Here is a 12,193-nt window from a genome sequence, read left to right on the forward strand (position 1 = left end):
GGAACTACCAGCTGCACCAACACCTTTTTGATCCAGAGCATGACTATCCCAACACAGGCAAGTGGGTGAGTACATCCTTCTTGCTTATTTTTGTTGCATGTCAAACTGGGTATTGTCTGCTGCATGGGATACTATGAAACTGCAAGGAGAATATTGTGCTTACTGCTGGAAAAATTACCACCCTAAGGGAAACTTCTCAAAAAGGTGAACTTTCCCTTGAAAATATAGAAATAATGCCTGTGATTGATGAAAGGCCCACAAAAATAGAAAGTAGAAATCCTTGTCTTATTACCTGTCCCAAAGCATGACAACTATGTATGTGCTTGATAAATGCAACAAACCACATTTCAAACTACAATGTACATTTAACCAAAATTAGTGCAGATTTTAGCACAAGATTTCAAAACATAACAGGGCCTTAATTTGAAAAATTATCCAAATTCAGTGACTATTCACTGTTCAGCTACTTGGATGCTAAAAAAAAAAAAAAAAAATATGGAGTGCATCAGTGCCTAAACACCTTAAAAAATGTAGGTCCAGACAACTTACTCTATGGAATCCTCTCTGGTTTAAGGATTTTGGAGGACTTGATGCTGCTTCTTCCTCTATTCAGGTTGTGCTCTATATTATATTGAAAACCTGTTTTACACATTGCGTAAAATAAATGCAGCCAGCTACACTAAGGGCAAATATCTTGCTCTGAGCGTACAAGGACTTTAATAACTCCAGCTAGACTGTTTCTGCAGGCTAGAAGCTCTGCTGCTTAATCTTAGATTACATCAGTTAAATGTCCAATCCCAAATCCATCTTCAGGGGCCAGGAAAACAATAACAATGATCATAATTTATACTTCTAGAACAAATAATGAAATCTCATTTTACATTGTTGTAACACTTAAGATTGCCCTAAACCAGTGCTCTGCAAGCTTATATTGATAAATGCACATGTTTGCCAGCTCTTCTCCTGCGGTAATTGTGAGACAATGATTCATCGCTCATAATCAAACCAGTCTAAGATTTATAGTCTTAATTACTTACGTTAGTGCTAAGTTTCTAGAGAGAATCGTGCCAAAAATCCAAATTTTGGAAACTCTTGTTGCATTCTAAGTAATTACCATCAAAGGTTTTCATTTTAAAAACACCAGATGGTGAACTTGCTCATTTATGCCAGATAACACTGTTAGTTTTCTTATTATTCAGAAGTAATTTACTTTCAAAATACCATTTTGAAAACTATAAAAACGCTTCTGTAAATCTTTGGCCTATAGCAATATTTTAGAATCACGCATACATACTGTGTTGTCATCAGCAACATACGTACTTAACAAATGGTAGGTAATCATTAGTGGATGCTGGCCTTTTTTTCATTTCTCCATCCATCACTACTAATTCAGGGGAAAAAAACACTCACACATGGATTAGAACAGACTGTTAGGTACTAAACAGTAATCATATCTAGCTGCAGCATAGCCAACTCCAGATCTTTTTAATTAGAGATGAAACAGCTGGTAATGTGCATAAGCAAATGTTCTGCCGAGATTCAGGAGAACTGCCCCGATCGCCTCCTCATTGTATATTACTACACATTAAAAAGATAAATACAACCATATCTGGTTTTATGGCTTGTTTTGCTATTTTTATCTCTCTAGAAAAACAAGAGCAGAAAAGCACTCTAAAAATTAGCTATTTGAGACTTTATAAAGGACAGATAAAGTAGATCAAATCTTTTAGGTCACTCACTGTCATCTGGATTAGGTGGTACACAACCAACACAGCCGACCATGGGCTGCCTGGCGGGTAGCTGTGTGCATCCTCATCCTCCCACTGCCCCCCGCCACCAAAACCCCCTCTGCCCACCAGCAGCCCGTTCCTGCTTCTCCCATGGAAGAGCCTAGGACCAAATGCCCCAGGGGCTGCAGCAGCCATGTGTTTACAGACTACATTTCCACGAACTCCTGCGTGCTGTGAAGGCACTAGGCTGTCACCACCGTCTGAAGCCCTTGGAGCCAGCGTGTCTCCTGGACCCAGGCGAGCTGGCGTCTGCTCGCAGCTCTCGGGGGAGCTTCTCCCCGGCCTTTTCCTGCCGCAGAGCGGTTGAGGCAGTGTTACAGTTCCCACCGACTTGTCCTTTCAAGGAGCCAGCATGCATTCCTCAGCGTAACCACAGTAAAACCCAAATGACATTAGCAGGTCAGAAAGAAAAGAGACCTGCTTGTTCATGAATAATGGGAAAGAAACAGGTTGGTTGGTTTGTTTTGGTGACAGACTCTCATGCTTGCAAAGTTGTGGGAGCTCTGCAGTACCCTGTGGACACATTTTATAAAGGCAAAACAAGTCTAGAAGCTATCTCATACAGCGCAGTGTGTGATTCCACGTAGATGCTAAATATTATGCATAAATACTGCTAATAGATGTGAAGATACAAATATATAAATCATGATAAGTGTATACTGGGTTAGGGGAGGGAAGAAAGAGGAAGAAATTTGCTATGTTTGGGACAACCCTCCACATATCAATATGCTGACTTGTGGGAAGTCTCCGGAACAGACTCTGCTTATAGGGCAAGATACACAGCTTATGCTCTCCCCCCTAGCCCTGAAGACTTTTTTTTTTTTTTCCCCCCTCCTACGTGGAAAATATAGAGGGGACAGTAGGAATAGTAAGATGAGGGGCTTTTGAAGGTTTCCACCCTAGTGTGCAACTATAGTTTCTAAGATTTCTGGGTCTTTTTCCCCCCTCAGTTCAGACTTTTCCTTGCAGGAGACAGGTACTTTCCATTTCAGTCTGCCTTTTATGCATCTTGCGACTTGACTCTTTAGATGGTCTGAAGAAGTGTTGTTGGCATCCAGAAAGACTTGCATGAAGACAGTCTACAATATACAATTTACAATACATATCTAAAAACCACTTATATGTAAGTTGTTATTTGTTGAAACCCAAAGTGTTAACCACTACCAGATGTAGGGGTTACAAAGAGGACGGAAGTTCAACTGTGTTTTCTGACACCAGTATCAGTACAAATAGAAAATTAAAAGCAACTATGTTTTTCTGCAACACTTCTTTTTACTGAAGCAATGGGTAACATTTCACTCAAATAGTAGAAATAATGCCAGTTTTGCTTATCAGCTACAGTGGAGGGATCCAAGACAGTACAAAGAAAGGCACATGGGAAGCAGGGATAAAAATATTCAACAAAGTTGAACTCCTTGTTAAAGAAGTTACCATCTCTGACTTCCTTATTTTAATGGAAACCTGAAACTAGTCACTCAAATTTTATTTTATTCCAACTCCATTATAATGAGCAACATTAAGTGCATCTTTCTTTACCAGCTGATGTTGATACACATCTGGATGGCAATGGTGATTATTAGGATGGGTTATGGTAGGTCTGGTCCCCCTCTTCAATTTCAGAGTACAGATTGTTTAGCTTGGTGTAGTGTGTTTGGTGTAATAGAAATTGTCATGCTTGATATTCCTGATAAGATTGTAAATTAACTGAAAAAAAGCCCTCCTGAAAGGATGCAACCTTGCTAATGCAATTTTCCCTTTTAGTTTTGCTTAACAATTGTGCAGGTCCAGATTACAGAGCTGCTGATTATTGCTGACTTCAAGAAGTTTCAGTGAAGTCTGAAAGATCTTAGGGTAAATTTCTCTGGCATTAGTTAGTTGTAAGTATTTTAACTTCTGAGTTTTTTCCCACACAAATCCCAACCTGTAGTACTCTAATCCAAGTAGCTGGGAGGATGCAAAGGAAGCTCCAGGAGTGAGGGGAAAGCAGCAATTCAAACAGCATGTCCCCATATGAGGTGTATCTTTAACTGGAGAAACTCTGTGCCTTCATTCCTAACAACTCTGAGGTGAAGGATGACAATAGTGAGCACTTCACGGGCAAATTTTGGTGGCTGATGAACTCAGGCCCTTTTGCAGTGGAACATACTTTCAGGATTGCTGTTACCGTACAAGCACACTCTTAGCTCATGCTCCATAACCTCATTTGTTTTGCACTCCACATAATGCTTAAGCAGTAGTTATGGTCTTAAAATGTTCCCAAACAGACTAAACAAAATACAATCTTCCTGATCAGGAACAGTTCAATTGCAAGGAATTTTCCTGAGTGACAGAAACGTTAGCTCCAGTAGTCACGAAATTCTTTTTATTTCAGAAACACTATTTTTCCTCTTGTGAAAAGTATAAGGTCAAATAGTTTACAAAGAGGATTCAGTGGTGCTTTGTTTCTTAAAGAGAATAATTTGTGCATCAGTGGGTTTCTTTAAAATGTTAAATTTAAGTTTTCCTGAAGTGAGTTCACATAAATGACTAGCCAAGAATGTCTCCCTTGGCCAACTTCATCTCTGTTCCCTTTTGGCACGGCTCAGACAAAATAACTGAGGTTGGGCAAGAGATAGGCCTTGTGAATTTGGGGTTTAATGAACATGAGCAGTACAAAACAGACAATTTTGGCAGATTTCATTGTAACACTTGAAAATGTTTGTTTTTTCTCATATCAAGGCTGCAGAGAGGGTAGAAGTGTTTGGTGAATTTGTCTTGCGCTAGAATTACACTTTCTATTTATATAATCAACGTTAGGTCAGTTGTTTATAGCAGAATTAATGGCCTTGTTTATACAGTGTTCTGCTTTTACACATGTAATTCTTCTCTCCTTCCATTTTCAGGTTAGGATTTGGTTTTGTTTTTCTTCATAATAAACAATTGAAACAAAATGTGTTGAGCATGTGTGTGTTATTCCAGACTTTATTAGAATTCACTACTTGTATGAAATACAACAATATGTGGATGCATTTATGTAAACTATAGTCAGAGGGGGATTTTTTGTGTTGTTTTTTTTTCTTTTCTTTTCTCATCATCATAACTTTCTCTTCTGCCAAGATGTTTTTGGTAGCTTTTAAAAGGTTTGCCATTAAAAATGTTACAGACCAAATGTTTTTTAGAAACTTTCAGGGCACTACTTAAACAAAGGAAGAGTTGGCGCTGAATTCCTTTCAGCAGAACTTTGCGCTGGGAAGTGTTGATATCTGGAAGGGAATGAGCAAAGACAACAAAACAGTAGGAATGACGCTGATTGCTGGTTTTAGAAGGAATTAGAAAATCCCTTGTAAAGCAAATATTTTTGGCTCCTGTTCTTGTGTCACCTCAAATGTATAGAAAGATGTATCAGAGGCAGGACTCCTGCTTCCTCTCCCTCACACTCTTATTTTTCTTTTCTTCCTTCTGTCTTTTTTTTCTTTTAAATATATCAGTATTTATATCATGTGTCACATGATGGGGAACATCCAGTCTATATTATTATACCAGCGTGTACTTGAAGCACTTACTGCCTGAACACAGATGATAATATAGCACAATATAGTGGAAAATCACTGGCTTTTTAATTGTTGATAAGACTGTGACTGCTCCTGAAAAACAGCAAATGTTAGCAGGAATAACCAAATATTTATTTGTAGTTTCTTTCCTGTAAAATTATACATCTCTCTAAACTTGCTAATATTTAATAGCAAAAGTCGTATTTTAAAAGAAGAGTGTAATGAATTTGATGGCTGCATTTTTTCCCCTTCCAGAGCAAGAATTTACTCTTTGAGAAGATTAATGGTGGTCCAAAAAGAAGAAAGAGGGTAACTATCAGAATATTTTATAGCCCCTGTATCATCTAGAGAGCTATAAGAATTAAAATCATATTGTTGAAATGAAGAGTTAGTCTAATGCATCTGCATTATACCTTAGATAATGCATGAAGTCAGGGAATCTCTGTGATAAACTACTAGAGCAGGCTTCAGGACTGTCCACCGAGTACAAGATGTCTTTCTCTAAACAGCCTGTTGCTTCCAGGAAATGCACTTTGATGCAGAGCATTAATTTAAAAACTTTATATTATCTGTGTTTTTAAATTGATCATATTTGCATAAAACCATTTAAAATTGTTTAAATGTCTTTAGAACAGATTTTTAAAGTTTTCTACTAAAATTATTGGTAAAATTAATTACTACTATCCGTGTATGTGAGTATGTTTTTGGGTGTAAATGACAGTAGAAGTGGTTCTTTAGCTGATGTAATTTGATTCACTTATATACTTAGATTTACCTCAGATGAAACTCTTACCTGTGTGTCGCACTTGCCTGAAAGACAAAGACAAATGGGTTCTCATCCTTCTGCCCCTGAAACAAGGAAGGCAATCCACACATCACAGAGAATCTCTGCACAGTCCACCTCACTATTATCTCTCTTTTTTTTGGTAGTGTCAGCCTTTCTTTTACCAAAAAAACACTTTCAGGCAGAGTCAAAGTCTTTAGCTTTGCTGCTGATGTATTGTTTTCACAAGAAGAAAAAGTCTAGCGCTCTGCCAGAAAGTAGCTTTTCAAAATATGACAGCACAGTTTATATTGTAAACGAAGTAAATTTGGTTAAAAATAACTGAAGTGTCAGTGAAGACGATTTATTTATTTATTTATTTAAGCCTCAAACCTAAAGTCTTTGCTGGAAGGGGAGAAGATGAGTTGATTTCTTCCCGATTCCCACACCACTGGTAATAAACACTGTTCAACCATAAGTTAATGGTCTATCTTGAGCTTGGTATCTGCCTTCCACTTACATGTGATTTTCGAGTTTGTTAGTGGAAACGGAAAAATGGTAGGCACCTGATTTTAACTCTAAAATAAATAGAATTTACTCTGGAAATACTTAGTTGGAATACTTATTAATAGTTAGAATAGCATGTTAAAGTAGGATTAGTGTACTACAGACATGACAGAAAAAAAGAAAAAAAAGTACATTTTCTGCCCGTGTGCTTACTGATGTGATCAGATACAAAAGGAATAATGACTGGAGAGACATGATAGCCATGTGGCCAGGGGTAACCCAGAATTTTGGAGGTTAAGCTTCACTTTCTTGCTTTGCAGCAGATTTATTTTCTTAACACGCATATGTCACTTAATGGTAAATTCATTGTTATTTAAAGTATTTTACTGGTTTGAGAGCAATGCTGCCATGATTACTAATGAACAATTCAGGATTTTCACTTTATCAGCAGAAGAGCAACCTAGGGCTGTCAGCAGCAGAGTTTATTTTCCACAAACCAAAAAGCCCGCTGGGTTCCCCTCCTGCCTCCTGTGGTCCCCACCACTCCTCCATGCCCCTCTGCACAGACAGAGAGTTTAGGGAGGACAGCTTCTAGCAACAGATTGGTCTTTGGGGTCAGAATGTCCCAATTTTAGCTTAAAGCAAGTCCTATGTAACTGTGTACATAGTAACTGTGTTGTGTCTATACGACGCTATAGTTTAACAGTCACAGAGGCAATACTGGAGTCTACAAAACTACATATTCTGTGTGTATATTCATATATTTATATGTATGCATCTAAACACACATGCAAGCGTACATACACATAATCAGTATACATAGCAAAGGCATGTATTTACCATTTGCAACCGTGTTATTTTTTTGCAGTGCAAGCCAAGGAAGCCTACGGTGATGTCTAATTTAACTAGCAATTCTCCCCTTTTTTTAATTTCTATGCATGAGCAAAGCCCTGTCCAGAATATAACATCCCAAACATTACAGGAGTGCTTCTGTAATCACTGAGTCACATTGCTGTAGGCTCAGAGCTGTGCACAAAGGTATTCGAGAACCGTATTACTTTGAACTCAGCACAGCTGTACAGGATTAAACATTTTTTTAAGCCAAATCAGCCAAAAATTTTGCATTATATTTTGTATTTTCTTTTGTCAGTTGAGAAGAATTCAAATTTTTATGTATTCTTATTCTCTTCTCCTTTATTTCAAAAAGTAGCAAGCAAGTACCTTTCCAAAAAAAAGACCAATTAATCTTCCCAAGAATCTTCAAATAATTCCTAGAAGTTTATGCAACAGCCGAATTTCACTACATTAACATTAAACTGGACTTCTTCAGACAGAAACAAATCATTTACACGTGTCTTATTTTTAACAATTTAAAGCATTAAATTAGTGTTAGTTTTATTTTCAAAGATTTTTCCACATTCACTTCTGGTTCTTAATATGTTTTCACTTGCAGCAGGCAAAGCACTCAAAAAACAATAGAAGTAAGCAAAAGAGCTGTGCTGTGCTATGATTAAGTATTCATGATAGCGTCTACAAATCTGGAGAAACCCAAGGGCTTAAACTCACAGACAGACAAACCTCAAATCTTTTCCAGAGATTTGACAAATAGTTGGGATATTTGAAAAAAAAATATTTCATGCCTATTTTAAAAGCTTTTTTTTGTGTGTAGTTTTGAATTCCTATGTTTTGGTGAAAGAAGCACGGAATTATCTAAAGAAAAGCAATTTCTGTGATACAGCCAGCCTGACAAGAATCAGGGGATACTGGAAAATTTGCATTCTTCTGAAGTTTGTCCTTGGGCAATTTTTATTGGCATCAAAAACCAGCACACTAGAATTTTTGTCTATATCTGTGAAGGAGAAAGTATATACTTGAGTTTTGTTTACACTGACATTGTAACAGGCCAGAAAGTGGGTGTAAATAATATTTCAGTTAATTCTGAAACTCCACTAAACTGCTTGATAGTTGCAAATACAGCAAATACATTTTACTCTATTGGTATAGATAAAATTCAAGTATAGGCTTTCTACATTACTGTGATCTCCAAACAGTTTTGAGACAGGAGCTCTGTTCATCTTCAGTCTCACATTGTGCTGCTTGCATGGCGCAATGTGAAGTTAAACCCTCTCCAGGGATCTTCTTTCCAGCATTCCCTTGTTCTGGCAGTGGTTTTGAGAGCCGCTTCCTATGCCAAAACCTTGCTTGGCTCTGCTTCTGTGCCAGCAGTTTTTTATCTCAGCATCAAGAGAGGATGCAAGGAGGGGTTTCCTGGAGAGGAGATGGGCTGAAGAAGAGACTTTGGTCAAAAATGGTATCGTGGTATCTAACTTGTCTCCCAGCATAAGGTCCATCAGAGGCTAGTGATTTAAGCTAAAGCTTACCTGTACTTCTCTAACAAGTTCTGTCCTGCCTCAAGAATTAGAGACTTAGGTCTGCTGCTGCTGCTTCTCTGCTGGGCTGAGGAAAGGAGAGGTGGAGCAAAAAAACAGTTTTTAATTTAGACTGCCCTATATTCTCGATAGTCCTCCTTCACTTGTATTCCTTTCAGTGGATTGGATTAAATTCTTGCACACAAAAAATATTAGAAAACAAAACATTGATTGACCTTTAAATTTATTCCCTGGGAGCAATTTCTTTTTTCTTTTCAGTCTGCAAGTATTTGACAGATAAGAAATACATAAATATATCCACTATTCTAGTTATTTTTTATGTTTCCCTGTTTCTAATAAGTATAACTAATTTTAAACTTTTTCAGAGTGTGAACCCGTATCTGCAAGGACAGCGACTGGATAATGTTGTAGCAAAGAAGTCTGTTCCACAATTTTCAGATGAAGACAAGGGTCCTGAATAAGTACAATAAAAATGAATGATGAAAACTCATGCCATCCTCTGCTAGATCATGATATTGCTTATGTATAATCATCTATTAAAATCCTTGTGAATGGCAGCATGTTTATTATTTATATAATTGTAGATGAAAAACAGCTGTATTTATAACAGTACGTTCTCCTAGATAACAAAAATATGGTTCTGCTTTTTGTTAAGTTACGGTAAAAGGACATTTCTGTTGTTTTTATTTTAGTCATGGAGCAAACTTTAAAAATGTTAGTCATTTTAATAGCTAATGTGAGGTAAATGGTCTCAATGAGCAGCTTGTAAATAGGAAGATGTAAAAAAAATGCTCGGTCCAACTCCAGCATCTAATCTTAAATGTTACTATGTTTGACACGTGAAAATTATAGTTTTATGTTTTGTTCACAAATATTGTTTCTTAGCAAAGACAAAGTATTTATTTTACCCAGAGAATTTTGGCTTTTGGTCCATTTTAATAAACATTTTAAGCAATCTACAAGGTTTGCAAAGTGACATTTTCCAAAATATTTCAGAGGCTCATTTGTCTCAGTTATTGCTGTGCAAATTTAAAAATTAAAGAATTGCTTTTTGATTCTATCCACTGGAATATTTTTCTGTTAGTTTTAATCTTTCCATGTCCACAACTTTCCTGAACACTTGCACATCTTTCTTCCTTATCAATGGTGCTGTTGTGTGGAAATTAATCTCCCCCGCTGTTCTTTGTCTTAGTAACAGCAGCATTTGTGCATTATAAAGTTCTTAAATTATGAGTCCCTGGGATATTCTAAGTGAAGATGGAGACATTTGTCTGTGTTAATAAGGTTGTGTCAACATCCTCTGAATCTAAATCCAGGATATGAAGGCCATTACTGTTGATGATCTTCTGAAAAACTATGATACTCTAATAACACTGGTAGCTATCGCTGCTCTTGGAAGTTGCTCGGGAAGCTTAAATTGCCTTTTTGCCCCTAGAAGACTGAAGAACTTTATATTCCAGAAAACTGGGTTCTCCGTTTTTAAAAGACGAGAATATAAAATTACCTAAAATTTTGTTATTTTCAGGGTGCATCTGAAATATTTCAAGCCATGTGCATGGGGCATTGGAATTATGGAAAACAGCATTAGCTTACAGCTTCAAACTTCAAATCTATGGAAAAAGACTGGAGTTTCTTTCCCCATCCTACAGAAAGACACAGTAAAATGATGATGACCCCTTAGAAAAAACAGATAAGAAACTAACAGAAACTAAAGGTCCTAGCTATATAAGATTAAAGTTAACAGGATGGCACAAATATGATGGCATTTGCTTTTTTTTTATCCCAGCACTTAGTAATTTGTAATAAATTGTGTATGCAGAGGGTCAGTCCTCTCACGTCATTTATGGGTAGATTGCAAAACTCTGTAACATTCTAGGCTGAACTATCATGTCTTTCATCATATTTCCTCTTTAAAAAAAATTTGGAAGAGAAAGCTAAATGGTATGTAATGCAGTGGGGTTTATACTCTCACGTGACACAAAATTGAGAAGTTTGTGTGAATCGCACAGCTCCTTCCAGTTCCACTGCCTGGAATGGGATGGGAGTAATCCAGCTGTTCACACGAGGCAACTTGTGTTGTCTGCTTCTTAAGCTTACTCTTTTTATCTGTACTCCTGCTTAGTCTTCACTTGGGTATTGAGAGCTGCAGAGTTGCAAAGGTTGTCTCCAAACCCAGAAAAAAACTATATACCATGGCTTGAATCTGATATCAGAACCCACTGGTGCCCAGTGGCCCAGAGGATGTGAAATGGTCATTCTTTCCACCTAACCCCACAGCCAGCTGCCGGTGCTGCCACAAGGCTCCCAGTTGGTCAGAGGCTACATTTCCATTCCTAAGAAACAGGTGTTTCTTCAGATACTCAACTGTCGTATCAATACTGAATTTTAATACTTAGCAATACAGTTCTCTGAGCTACATTCTGTCCTTATTAGCTCCAGTAAAATCCATTTTAATCAGAAAACCAAAGCAACCATGAAAGCAATTTACTTCTTTTTTTAAGCTCCTAGTAAGGATGACCACATAATAAAAGGTAGTGTGTACAGTAAACAGGGCGTTTAAAAAGGGAGGAGCAAAGAAGTATTGCTTGCTTAATAGTATTGGAAATCCCAGGTCTGATTTCCTGAAGCACTCTAGCTCACTGTGTGGGGATGTGACAATCCGGCGCTGCAAACTGACCAGAATAGGGATCTCCGGCAACTGCCTGTGACCCTGGTGGGGCCTGAGGAGCTGCCCTTCTGTCTACAATAGATCTGCACAGAAAATTACACAATTTAGAGATGTTTTTGTCTTTAAATGCAAGCAAAAAAACCCCCTCTACGCTGCACAATACAATGATGCATCTTACAGGAACTGTCTGCTGGAAGAAATCAAAAGCGTGGCGGTGAGCCGCCATCTGCTGAGTCCATCAGGCAGCTTGAGTGCTTCACCAGGAAGACTCAACAGCACTATTGTGAAATTTTTAATAAAATATAGCTATTACACCATGATAATCAGATTAATTATTCTAATTTCAATTTTATAGTAGAGCTGCCTTTCTGTACTGGGATTGGTAGTCCCATATTAATTAAAACCAAACAAAGTTGTCCCTCCTACTACTCCAACAACAGTCCAAACATGTATATGTAGTTTATCATCACAGTGCTGGTCTTTCAGAATCACTGAACAAAGATACCAACCATCCCCCTCGCTAAGAGCTCACTCCACCAAAGCAA

At 37.6% G+C, this 12,193-nt stretch overlaps 1 protein-coding gene across 1 annotated transcript in view; it reads left to right on the forward strand.

Annotated features, from left to right (window-relative positions):
* The window catches only part of SCG5 (secretogranin V (7B2 protein)), a 28,664-nt gene extending 18,449 nt beyond the window's left edge, over positions 1-10,215 (forward strand). The window contains exons 4-6 of the mRNA XM_009704282.1: positions 1-65; positions 5,576-5,629; positions 9,346-10,215. Of these exons, the coding sequence (XP_009702584.1) occupies positions 1-65; positions 5,576-5,629; positions 9,346-9,441 (215 nt within the window). The 3' untranslated portion in view covers positions 9,442-10,215. The remainder of the gene's footprint in view (positions 66-5,575; positions 5,630-9,345) is intronic.
* Positions 10,216-12,193: the final 1,978 nt, after the last annotated feature.

Source organism: Cariama cristata, unplaced genomic scaffold (genome assembly GCF_000690535.1).
Source record: "Cariama cristata isolate BGI_N322 unplaced genomic scaffold, ASM69053v1 scaffold7347, whole genome shotgun sequence".
Classification (NCBI taxonomy): domain Eukaryota; kingdom Metazoa; phylum Chordata; class Aves; order Cariamiformes; family Cariamidae; genus Cariama; species Cariama cristata.